We start from the raw sequence: 14,197 nt of genomic DNA on the forward strand, positions 1-14,197 counted from the left end.
TTTTATTTTACAACAGAAACAAATATGCCTCTTCAGGATTGTAGAGGACCAGCAGTTCTACAAATGTTACAAGTCTAGAGATGAAAGCCAAACTTCACAAGACCCAGAGTCTACACCATCCCCAAGCAGGGAGGAATTTCCATGGGCAGGCACAATCTTGGGGGTGACAGAATGTCATGGAATCCAATTACAATGAGAATATGCAACTGGAGCAGTCTGGGCTCACAACGCTTGAACAGGAGAACCTGTGCATGTATTCAATGCAGAGCCATTTATTACAATGAATACCAAAGGGTCGTTTTTATAACTTTTAGCAGTTTAAATATCGTGCCCAAATGTCATCATAAAATCAGGGCAATTCCCTTGACTTCAAAGGACAAAATATTTGAAAAGTGTGGAGAAAAAAGTAGAGAATTTTGATTTAAGGTCAAAAACTGCTACAGCCCTAACTAACTAGTAAAATAACACAGAAATTATAAGTATCATGGACCCAAGGCACTCTTTTTAATCATGCATGCCAAAGAAAGTTCTGTAGCATTCTGATCCATTAAACAATAGCAATGCACAGTAAATTTAGAATTTCATACTGGATACATTTGAGACACAGAAAAAGCAAGTTAGGACATATTTCAAAAACCATATTGGAACCATATTGGAAGTGTTGATGCTAGATATGAATTAGGCAGGGACCAGACTGTTGAGTAGTTCCCAGCTAAAACAGAGGCAAGCAAACAAAGAGCCCCAGAGTTTTATAAGGGTCACATTAAAAAACACAGAAGACTCTCCTCTTACTCCAGTTTAGAAGTTGAATTCAGGACATAAATCCAAAATAGTCAGAATTACATTTGCAAATCTCTTAAGAAAGCACTGTCTCGGGGAGCTATATCACCTTTACTTAGTAAGTCCAACCCAGAGAGTTCTTCTTTCATCACTAAAATAGACCATTTTTTCTTCACTTGAAGATCAGACGAGGGAGTTGACTTTCAAACGGCATTTAGGAGCCAGATTATTTAAAATATTTAAAGATTGTGATTCTTTAAACCCTAGAATCACAATCACAGCTTCAAGATGCCCATACTAGAGAGGCAGAGAAGTGAAACTGAGAGGAAAAACAGCATCCATCCAATCACAGCAACCTCACCTGGGTCTGCATAAAGATATCCTAGAGCCTGCTGAGACAGACTCCTTAGATAGTGGGGACTTAGTATGTAACCCATTGCTCTTGAATGTGGGCTAGACCTAGAACCTTTTTTCTAAAGAGCAGAACCTAGCAACCATGAGGGCAAGTTACTTTGGTGATTCATTACAAAAAAACTGGGACACATTCTCTTGTGGTACCACTCTCTCTTGTCCTCCCATTTGCTCTGGTGAAGCAAGCCTCACGATGTGAGTCCAAAAACCAAAGAAAGGCCATACACAACAGGTCATGAGTAACAAAAGCCATTGGGAAGGGAACCCTCCCAATTCCCATAGGAATCACGAGGAAGCACTGCAGCCTAAGAGAGTCACAGAACCTGAGGACTCAGCTAAGGCTCACTCACATTTCCTGACCCTCTGAAACAAAGTGATATTGTTGTTTTAGGCCACTAAATTTGGGGCATAGTTTATGGATGACAAAATTACTTGTGTTAAGAATAATTGCAGCCAAGTTGGGAGTTTTCAACAGTCTCTGGGGATGGGTCTTCAGAAAAGTCTCAGTCTACAGAGTGGTTTTCAAGATGGGTAGAGCACATGAAAGGAGTTATCATTGGCAAAGACCAGTTTAAGAAAAGGTAGTCAATGCTTGAAATGACCCAGCTTATTCGAGGACTGCTTATCACTCAAAGAGAGCAGGGTACATATGAAGGAGATCAGTGGAAGAACTGACAAAGATCACAAATTTGACAAAGAATTAACAAATTCATCTACTTTGGAACATTTGAATCCTGTCCTACAGGCTATTGGTTCTCACAAGTAAGTAATTTCTGGATCTCTTCAAAAGGGAAATTTCTCTGAGAATGTGGCTACAGATTCTGGTTCATTTTTAGAAAGAAATACTTCATTAGAAAGTACAAGATTTGGCATCATTTTCACCCAACAATGAATGTGAGTACTGAATTCAGTTATAGGGTATCCATTCTGAGGAACCAGAGTATGCTTGTTAATTATTTTTATTATAAAAAATGAATAAAATTTATTTTTTTTCTAGAATTCCTCAGCTATTGTTTTGAGAAATGCTATTATGTTGCATGTCAAGGGAACCACTAAAGTGTTTTAAGATGATAAGTCTGATTGATATTCCAGAAAGATTTTTCTGACTGGGTGGGTAGTAGGTGCAACTAGAGAAGGACTCCAGAGGGCTCAGTTCTCCTTGAGGGGACCAGGGCACACAAAAAGAGCAGAGCAGTGAAGATCCAGCCTCCCAAGGCGAAAGATGGTAATGGAGGGTTATAAGAAGAGAGAATTTTATGGGCTGAGTTGTCAGGGTAGATTTTTTTTTTTCTTTCCCAAACTGATTCAGTGTGAGGCAGAGAACTACTTCAAGAATTAGCAAGCTATCTCAGGAGGATATTTCAAGAAATATAAGTGAGAGCTAACACTTTCAAGCTCTCCAAACTGCTTTTTCCAGTACTGGACATTTTAGAAGTTATTCACATGTATTTGTGTGAGAAGCCCTAGTGAATACCAACAAAAATTAAAATGAGCCCCTCAGTCAAACTGGACTGGTTTTGTTGTTGTTGTTTTGTACCATTATTTCCATGATATCTGGGGAGAAATTAGACTATTCCTTCCAGGATAAAACAAAAAATATCTCCAAAATTACAACTCAATGGATATACTAAAGCACCATGTAACCTAAAAGTTACTAAACATTTCTCTATAAAACTATTTAAAAAAAACCTAAAACAACCATAAAGCTATTTTTAAAAACTCTATAAAAGGAAAAGAGTTTAAATTTTTCAACTGCTACTGTACGTCAAATGTTCTGAGTTTCTTATTTTTGTTGGATGAGAATGTGGGAATCAGGAAGGTGGAAGGTAACACAGATTCAAGACATTACTAGAAGTTATAACAGCTTCTCATAACTTTTTTCCTTTACTGATTAACCAACTGCAGGAAAAGCAACAAAATTTCTAAAAGTCTTTTGATGTTCTAGTGTGGCTTTGTTATCTAATGTGTTCTCTTCTATTTCCTCAAGAATTAATGATCTAAATTTAAAAGCTTGGTTTTATACTTTAAGTATAAGATGAGGAAATTATTTTATCCTCTCAAACTAAGTAGTATTTTTTAGTGAAATTCAATGCTTATAATTTTGTGTTCCTAGGTAAAATAATTAAGTTTAAAGAACATGAAAAATAATGTATCCAGGATTCAAGTCACTGTTCATTACTATGGATCTGAAGAGTCTTGGCAAGATTGTCCTTCAGAGAAGAGTAAGTTCCCCTTACCCAGGCAGGGAAGGCTGGGCTCTCTGTGCAGTTAAGGTAATTTGCTACTATTTCAAGATTTAATGAGAGGCTGAGGACATAGACCAATGTTAGAGTGCTTGCCTAGCATGCTCAAGGGCCTAGTGTCCATCCCCAGCACCACTAACAAAAACAAAAAATTAAATAAAAAACATTTTATTAATAATACTTTGTGGGTTCCTTCTTCCCTCCCCCCTTTCCATTCTTTCTTTTGTGTACTTTTTGTTAGCAATTACTTTCTATGGAAAGCAATAAGGCACATTATTAGTGAGATAAACCAGATCATTTGACATGATATTATTATTTTATTTTTTTATTATTGATTACTTTTGATAGGAAGTCTCAGGAATTTCATAACAGTGATAAAATATTAATTTCTGAAATCTTAGGAGGAATAACAAGGTCAGTTACAGAGAAAGAATAAGATCAACTTGAAATCTCCCTTTCACTTATCTCATCCTACATTCTTGCAAGATGGACTGGTATTTTCTGGACAGGGCAAGGAGTCTGGGCTGAGCACAGCTCTGGTTCAGCAAAGCTTTGTCTTTTCTGAGCTGATTGAGAGTGCCCTGCTACTTCCACCTAAACCCATTTGTGTTCAAGACAGTTGAGTGAATACAGAGGGATAATTACAATCTAAGGGGAGAAATGGTACGACATTTAACTTTCACAACATGGAATAGAACAGACGTACATTTTAATACCTTTTACTGATTATCTTATTATGCATGAAAACATGCTCAATATAATAAATGCAAAGAAGCAGAGAGAACAAAATAAAACTCTCCTGTAATTACACTACTCGGAGATAACCACAGTTGACATTTGGGTGTTTAAATGTTCACATTTTCTATGCATGTATATAATCACATATGAACATTTTTATAAAAATAGGATCATATACCATATTTAAGGTTTTTTAATTTAACACTGTTTATTGTAAACATTTATCCATGTCAATAAATATTTTTCTAGGATATTATTTTTAAAGCATGATATTACATTAAATGTTTACACTGATTTATTTATTCAATTCCTTATTTCTGAATACTTATTTTCTTTTTTCATTATTACAGCCAGTACTTCAAGATTGTATTTTCATTTAAAATCCCTGTATAATTATTTCATTAGGATAAAATTTCAGAAATGTCATTATAAAGATGTTTTTAAATAAAAAGGCAAGAAGAATAATCACTATGGAGTAACTGTCAAAGGCACCAAGGTAATAACACACAAATCAGAAAACTTAAGATACTCTGTACGTTAGAACCATAAGCATAGGTATTAAATTCACAGCTCCATTAAGAAAAACTGATATCGTTTAAAGAAAGGTTAGATAATCTTTCTTTAGAAAAGCTTTGGGCACTTAACTTTGGATTTCAGACAGCCACTGCCATTAATAAGAAAAAGGGACTAACCCAAAGGCTGAACATTTTATATGAAGGATCAATTTCTTTAAAAAATAATGCCACTGTACAGCTGCAAAGTCATTCTGGATTTGACTGGGATCCTGTGCTTTGCCTGGCATTTCCTGACAGTGAATGTGAGCATTTTATAACAGTACAAATATACTCAATTGTTACTTTAATATCTATTTTTGTGTTTATATTAGGAAATGGATAAACTATCAATAAAAGATACTATGTTAAGTTAAATTATGTCATTAACATACTCTGTGTTCCTTAAATGCACATGTGATTTTAAAGTCACAAAACTGTATTAAGTTATAAAATTGTAATAATACTGTTCAGGAAAAAGAAAGTCTCTGGTGCCGTAGTTTCTCCTTTTACATTCTTCTTGTTAAAATAGCCAATGTTCAAAACAAGAATATCTCAACAACACAGGAGAAGAGAAAATAATAAAAATAATACACTGCTGGCTTCCTAGTTATAAAACACAGAAGCAACAAAGGTCAATTATGTTCTATGCTTATGCTTAAACAGGAATACAACCAGCCATTATGAGGAACGGTAATAAAGCCAGATGAGCACTGAATGCTGGGACTGAAGAAGGGCTCGGTCTCTTGCACAAGGAGTTTGGCAAGCAACTCTTAACCACTGTTTGGGCCTGGGACATGGCCAGGATGCAGGATGACAGACGCATTCTAGACAGCAGCATAGCAAGGCATAAGCTGGTTCAGCAGATGGTCTGAAGGGACCACAAGATCAACATGGGTCAGAAGGCTAAATCTGCTTTCAGGAAAAGTCCCTAAAGGGCATTGAGGATAGCAATAACTGCACAAGGGCATGGAAATAGAGCATGATACCAGGCTGATCTAATGTAATAGGCACAAAAGAACCAAAAAAAAAAAAAAAAAAAAAGAGGAAAGCAAAAAGATAGGTTAAAGAAATATAAAGTTGATACAGAATCCAAATAAATATAACTGGATTAAATTCATTTACTATCTACTAAGTAATAAAAAAATGCAAAAAATGGAATTCAGCCACATACTATTTACCAAAGACAAACTCAAACAAAAAGGTATGGAAAAATTGAAAACAGCTATAACAAACCCTGTCTGTTTGACATGTTATAAATATTTTCCAAATTTCACACTATTTTATTTTATTATTTTTTGCCATTGACAAATTATAATTTTTATGAAATCCAATTTAGGAGATTTTTTTCTTTATACTTTATTGGTGTTGTGCTAAGAAAATATTTTCCTACTCCATTTTTTTAAAAAATTCATGTACACATTCTAATAATTTTTTGGAGTTTTGTTGTTAAATCCTTGATCCACATGGAGTATGATAAATACGACACATATTCTTGTATACACATATACACACAAATTGGAGAGGTTGGATACTCCAACAAAATTTACTAAGTAACCAGTAATAACAGATTTGAAATGCTATCTTCACCATATTCTAAACTTTACATATTTACATTTATTTCTTGACTCTCACTTTAGTTCCAGTGATGTCTATATTCCCTTACCAAATTATTTTAATTGTGTAGCTTTAGGATACACTTTCATTTCTTATGGGTCTCTACTTTCCTTATCAGTATTTTTTTTCAATATTAATCTAACAAATCTCACAGGTCTATTTCTCCAGATGAAGTTTAACACAGCTTTTCATTTCTTTCTTGAACCTGATCCCTACACCAAAGGAAAACTATATTAATCAAAATTATGTTAAATTTCCAGATTAATTTAAGAGGGATTTGCAATTTAGTGTTATTAGCAGTGTCCAGCAAACAACAAACTTTTTGCAAGTCTACTTTGGAGGATTTTTCCCTAACCTCATGGCAAGTGGGTAGGGAAGAAGCTGAGTCAGGTAGGCCTCCAATTCCCAGAATGCACTCTTAACAAGGCTTTCCCTTCTCTGTATTTTTTCTGCAATGCACATACGTCCTCCCTTCCCCAAACCTTTACTTACGGGAAGAAAGTTACTATTATTCTCCATTATCCCTGAGAAACTTGAAGTTCTCTGTAAAGTTAAGTCCCTTCTGGAAGGTAATGGAGCTAATCAAAGGAAGCCAATATTAGACCCCAGTTAATTCTACCTCCATAACTATATCCTTAATCACTATGCAAAACTGCCTTAGATGTGTAAAAATTATGGTGATAGTCAGACACCATTATAAATTAAAAGTACATATGAATTTTTAAGAAAGAAAAACAATTAATGTTTTCCTCCATCAAGAGGCAGTCTTATCTGGAATGTGAACTGAAGCCATGAGAGTTAAAATGCACTGGGTGATCCCAGGCACATAGAGATATAAAATCACATAAAAGAATATAAATAACTAAGGAAAACACATGGTAGAACCCTGAGGGAGTAAATATATTTATCAGATGCTCCTTATTCCTGCTTCCTTTAGGAGCAAAGTGCCCACAACTGGGCATCAGGGCTGTGCTTCTGCCCAGAAGCTGGACACAGAGGTGTTAAATGGTGAAGAAATCTCTATTGATCCTGGAGACCTGCAGGAAAACGTGAGGAGAATTGTGCATATTATGTTTATAAAATAATATTCCCAAATGAAACAAATGAAAATTGATTCTCAAGAAAATGCCAATGATGAGAATGCAAACAAAGGTTCATTATGAAGACTCTACAGATTCTTCTCTTCCATCCACAGTCTTCGCTTTTCCATCACCAAAATCGCATTTGGGCACAGTATTTTATCAAAAAGCTTGTGCAAACATTTTTATACAAGCCCTTTAACATCTAGGAGTTCCCCAAAAACTTTGATGTCCTGAAAAATCTAATTATTACTGGTAACTTTAAAAGATCACAGTAATTTATTTTTGTCAAATGTGACTAAAGATTAATGGATACAATCAGGAATAATTTGGTAAAAACATATCAAACGCAGAGAAAGCAAAATTTGTTGTTAAGTGAAGCATCAAATATAATAAAAGAGCAAATTCCATGAATGAACAGCAACAATGCACAATTCATTAACCAAATGCCCATGATTATTTCACACTTCAGAGGGCTACTGATATGATCAGAAATTGTAGTAAAAGGATAAATATAGATTACCTTCAGCCTCTCTTTATACATTTTAATTATAAACACTACTCCCAGAAAGCCACCAGCATAGTAAAAGAAACACAGATTAAGATTTGTGCATCTCTTCTGCAAATCACAATTCCATATACAAATATATATTTTTAAAGACATTCTTCAGCAACTGTCTTAAGATAATAATCAATATATCAAGAGATGTTAAAAGTACATTATTTTTTATTAACTATAAGATTAAAAACCTGATCAGTATTCAGGTTCTGAAACTCTTACCAAAATCATGATAATGATCACGATCATGATGATCATGATGATCATTCCCATCATCATCACCATCACCCCCACAATCATGAGATAATTCACTCATTAAACCATGATCACTACTGAATTCCCTTCATTATTCAAAGAAAACAATTATTTTATAACAAATATTAATAAACTAAGCTTCTTGCAGACAATGATGACTCTTTTTAAAAATACTATTATTTTATTTATTTTTTTTATTAGTTACTCATTATTTATTTTTTTTAATGTTGTGTCGATGATCAAACCCAGTGGCTCAAGCATGCTAGGCAAGCACTCCACCACTGATCTACAACCCAAACCCAAGGCTGACTCTTAAAATTATTTGTATTCTCAGAGCTTGTTCAATACTTGACTCATAAATATCATTGTTTTAAATAGAAAAAAACCTAGGTTGGGGATGTAGCTCAGTGGTAGAGCACATGTTTGGCAGGATGAGGCTCTGGGTTCAATGCCTAGCATGAAAAATTTTTTTTTTTTAAACTGCACTCATTAAGTGGAAAAAAATGGAATTTTTTCATTAAAAATGAATACTACACACATGTAAATGATGACTACACTGCTATTGTAAAGAAACCCTGGAAAGAGTAATACAATCTTATCTATGCTTTTGAAATTATATAAATATATAAATTACACAAAAGCAAGCACAGGTGAGATTTCAAAAGGAAGAAAGGAGTAACAGGGATTTGGCAATCAACTTGTTGTCAGTTATTCAATCTATCCTAATTCTTCTACCAAAGCCTGCATTTCTAATTTCTCTTACGTCTTGCCCGTTTCAGCTTGTGGTCTACTTTTAAGCAATTTCCTCTGCTTCCATGGAATCTGTCCTCATTTTTTTTTTTTCCTTTTACCTCTAATGCCCAGTCTATTCTCAGTTTAGGATTCTATCCTATTTTATCTGCCTTTACTTTCAGCAATACAGAACACACATACACACATTCACGTGTGCATGCACGCAAATGCGTGCACACACACACACACACACACACACACACACACACAAAATATCGTACTTGGAAAACAAGTCTACATTTTCTAATCTAAACAAAGAACCTCCAGAGCACTCTATTACCTTCTCCATAAGGTAGTTCATGCCTGCTCTACTCTCAAGTCCCTTCCTCCCACCCATAAGCAGAACATCTCACTTAGGTTTTGTTTATTTAGGAATACTTCACACACAAGCTCCCTGTTTTACATCTTAGAATCTTCACCTTTTGTTTCTGTCTCTGAGAAACAAATCTCATCCTCCTGCCAAAATTCAGATTCATCTTTGAAATTACTCTCCTTGTCATTTCACATAGCCTTGCTCCATATGCTCCCCTTCTATTCCTTGCATTTAAAGCTTCTCCCCCTGCCTGGCTTTTTCCTGAGTCTACAGGAATATTCAGATTACTCGTATCTTAACAAGGAAAAAGAAAAAGGAAAAGGAAGAAATCTTGGGATATATTCCCTCCCTTCTATACATCCTAATGCACCATCAGGATACGTCCATTCTATTTCAATTGTCTCCAGACCTCTTGAAAGCATGTGCCCATCTCTGTTCCTTCCATATCACCAAGTGATGTTCTCCAAACATACAGTATCCCAAAGCCCTGTTCAGTAGTGTCAAATCCCTCTCCTGGCACTACAAACCCAGTCCTGCCTTCCTATTATTCTCTCATATTCTCCCCATTTATTTGGTTCATGCTCCAATTAAAGTGCTTCTGTCTCCTACACACACTGATTCTATGCTGCTCTTTCTGCATGTTCCTTCAGCTTGGAACACTCTTAACAAGCAATATTTGCCTATTAAAATTTCTACTATGCTAAACAGCAGCTTGTTCACTAACAATTCTCCATAGATATGACACCTTTATCTTTACATATTTATAATGTTGCCTGAGCCCTTTGAAAGACACAATCTCTTTAATGGAGACTGGTCTACACAATCACTATAGAATTGTGAGCACACTAAAGTTACTCACATTTGTATTCTCCTGTACTACCTTTCATTGCCAAGCATACAGTAGGTACTCAGTGAATATCTGCAGAATTGATATAAAAACAATGACTATGTATTTTAGTACAATTGCGTGAAATAATGAGAGATGCCAAGAAACATATTTTCCTAAATCCTCCTGGAGAAATGATATTTTTGATACACACCCAGTATATTTTAATTTCTGGAATTAGTAGTCCCAAGAAAGACCTCACACTCCTGCCCAGGCCTCCAAGATAAAAAGCTAGGTTCAAAATTACCATATGAAGATAATAGGTGTTAACCTATCCACTTTAGAATGTTCCAGAATATTCTGGTTCAAATTATATTACGTGCCTAGAAACAGGAATTTATATGAAAATTGGGGTCTACATGGTAACTGAGTAGATTTCGGTGCCTATATTTTGAACTAACCATTATGAAAGGTTAATTAAAAAAAAAAAAAAAAAAAGGACTGAGGCTGTGAGGTTTTCATGGACCAAAACCTAAGTGGCAGTCCTGTGAAATCACAGTAATCATGTTTGTGTGAACTTCAGTATCCTTAAATTAATTTCATGAGTAAATTCTATCAGATATGTAAGATAACTAAATACAGGATGATGGTGGTGGTAAATCAATATATTTGAGAAAAAATATCTGTATAATAAATTATCATCATTAAGTATAAAAGAGTCATAAATATTGAGTTAAAATTCTTTGTAGCAATACCCATTCCAATTCAATACAGTTGAGATACAGCATGTATTGTTCTTCCAGGACACCAGATTCCAAAAATCTCTTACCTTCACATTAATAATGGCAGCTATAGTACTTTCTATAATTTATTGAGTTTCTACTTTGTGTGAAAAGCACTGTTCAAATTCTCTTTGTAATTAGCACAATTAACACAATAGTCATACAAAGAAGGTATTTTCCCCCATTTGGAAGATGAAGAACACCAGAGGAATCAAGCAATTAGTCTAAATATGCAGACAGACAAACACACACACACACACACACACACACACACACACACACACCTGGTAACTGATGCCTGGTAAACTGAGTCAGAATATGTACTCGGATTTCCTTGACATTATTTGATTACATACATCTTGCATAAGAGCACTGGAGTTCCATACTAAAATGTCTTGTTTTACATGTTATATTATGTTTTCATTTTTAGGAATCTTCTCTTCCTGTCTTTTCTAATGCCAACCAGTAGTAGACAGGGTGACTGAGACAGGACTGTGTTAGTCATAGTCTAACATATCTTTTCCATCATTTATGCACATAAACTGACTTTCACAAATTGAAGTGCATACCTCACTGAAAGAGAAAATTTTCATAGCTAGACAAATAAAAAGAATATTTATTTTAATAGATTACTTCATTTATGTGTGATTTCAGGTGATATACAAATATTTTAGTTTCATACAAATGTGTTTATTATGAATTAGGAAAAAAGCAGAACATTGAAGAATTTTTAGGAATATAATATGTACTTTTTAGATATATTCACTGAAGTTAAAACAAGACTGATGATAACTTTACCTCACATTCATCACAGCAGACTTACCTCTGGTGACGGCATCTAGTGCACAGCCACTGCCTGTTGCTCCTCCTCCGATAACAAGGATATCAAATTCAGGTGTGTTCTTCAAAGTTAGTATTTGAGCTTCCCTGGAAGGAGGTTCCCTGTTAACAGGTTCTGTAATGTACTCTGCTGCTTCCACATAGGCCAGGTTCACCTGATGTAAAAGCAGACCATTTTCAGTTGTTCATCTAGAAGGCCAATTTAATAAATCTTACAGCATAATAGAAATAGAAATCTGCAATGGAGATAAGGAACACAGGAGTGAGAACACAATCCACATTCACACAGAGTTACAATACTAACTGCCTTGGGATGGGGGTGGGGGATGCTAGGTGTATTTCTTTTTATGAATCTCAACCATTTAGCCATAGAACACGTGGTTTAAAATTAAATATATTAATTTATAGTTTTATTTAAATACAGCCAAATTCTATTATTTCTACTACCAAATAGCAATTCCCAAATACTTTAGAGATAATTTATGAGGTAAGAGAGCAAATAATTTACCCAGTGGCAACAATTCAGATAACATTTAAAAGTGTTGACTCTACATGAAAGGAGAAAAAAAGAGCAGTTTATATCTTTCCACAATTTCTTAGAAGTATATGTTCCCTTATTCCTCAATTCTCATGACAAAATATATTCTAGAGATCAGTATCTCTAGGTTTAAATTAGTACAATTAAAAAGCACTATTTAGTTACTATCCAGTTTAAATAATCAGCTATGTTCAATGGGAATGATATTTTTCAAAGATTTTAATTATAGGTTTCCCCATTAAATATTTTAAGATAAATTTAACTTTCAAGTATTTATCATGCAATATTTCAGTTTTTGAAATAATATACCTAAAGTAGGCATAATCCTCTTCAATGGTAATAAACTAGGTATCCCTAGTTCTCTTATAATGATGTAACTTATCATCATCCTAAATCAAAAATGATTCTGACATTAAAAAAAAAAAGTTGGCAAAGCCAGAGTTCAGAATCAAAAATACAGAAAAATTGGTACCTATCTTCTTGTTCCCCCCCCCCCCAAAATTGCTAACACTAGGTTAAAAACCTATATTGAATGGTGTGGGCCGGTTCATCTATTAGTAATCCAAGGATACATAATTTCTCTTCTCTTCAAACCATAACATCAACACAACCTGCAACAGTGGTGCTTTCCCATTCTGCAGTAGGGGCCACACATCAGCCTCTGCATTACCAGAACAAAGCTTGTTGAAGAGGTGATCTTAGCTCTGACATAGAGGTTACTCTGATCACTCAGGATAAATAAAATAAACATAACTACACCCCATATCTGGATTAAATTATCATCCGACCAATCAATCTAGAAGATATAGGTTTCATTGAGAACAACCTGGATTTGGGTGAGAGGGTCCCAATTTGGGCCTTTGCATCCCTGTTTATCAGCAATTAGACTTTTGACAAATCTCTTTGGGCCTCAGTTTCATTTGTAAAATGACAAAACTCCTGTGATGTACTATTTCTGCATCTCTGAGTTATCCTCAGTCTTAATGGAATAATGATATTAAAGTCCCTGTTAAATTACAGAGTACCATTGAATAGTCATTATTGTTACTATTATTATTTAATAACTTTACTATTTCGTAGCATATAACAAGGAACTTTCAAAATGTATCTTGCTAAGTATAATAAAAACAAAGCTTATAATCAGAAATCATAAATTTTCAAGCTATTAATTCAGGTGCCAAGCCACAAAAATTCTATTCTGCAGATAACTCTTCCTAATTATATACTAATAACTACTTCCTCACATTTACCTTCACATACGATTAAGGTAACAAACTAAATAAATATAACTGCTAGTTGCTCTTTTAGCTATGATCTTTGCTTTCCATCATCTAATGATAAGTAGAAAAAGAAAAAAAAATAAACACATCCAACTATACACAGAATATACATACATAACAAGTACTTAGAGGAACCAATGTCAAAATAGAGAAAAAAAGGAAAGAACAAAACAAATAAAAAAAATAAATACACCACCAGGCTATGACCATTCAGACAAGAGAGGGAGAGCCTTTCATTTGAGGGTTTCAACTGCGCCATGACAGATGGGTAGAACTTGGACATGAGACTGACAAGTGACTAAACCGCCAGAGCATTTTCACACATCAAAATAATTGCTGACATTTTCTGCTTGGTAACTTTTCTAGAAATACTCAAAAAATAAGTTTAAAGACCATATTATGATACAGTTCATTAGAACCTGGTAACATTAAAATCTCCTTATTCTCCAACTATGAATATTAAACTTGGGGGTTGGGGATTCTCCTTCAGCAGGCAGCTGATGAGCATTAGTCATGCCCATTAGCTACCCTGTTCCTTGCGTCTTCACTCCTGCACCTCACCCTTCTCGAACCCAGCATATTCTAACCTCTCT

At 34.6% G+C, this 14,197-nt stretch overlaps 1 protein-coding gene across 3 annotated transcripts in view; it reads right to left on the reverse strand.

Moving 5' to 3' along the window:
• Positions 1-14,197, reverse strand: part of Gpd2 (glycerol-3-phosphate dehydrogenase 2) — a 140,307-nt gene that overhangs the window by 82,989 nt on the left and 43,121 nt on the right. For all 3 annotated transcript variants that reach the window (XM_076865784.2, XM_076865783.2, XM_076865782.2), the window contains exon 3: positions 11,770-11,941. In XM_076865784.2, coding sequence (XP_076721899.2) covers positions 11,770-11,941 — 172 coding nt within the window. The remainder of the gene's footprint in view (positions 1-11,769; positions 11,942-14,197) is intronic.

The sequence above is a fragment of the Callospermophilus lateralis genome, chromosome 9 (genome assembly GCF_048772815.1).
Source record: "Callospermophilus lateralis isolate mCalLat2 chromosome 9, mCalLat2.hap1, whole genome shotgun sequence".
Lineage (NCBI taxonomy): Eukaryota > Metazoa > Chordata > Mammalia > Rodentia > Sciuridae > Callospermophilus > Callospermophilus lateralis.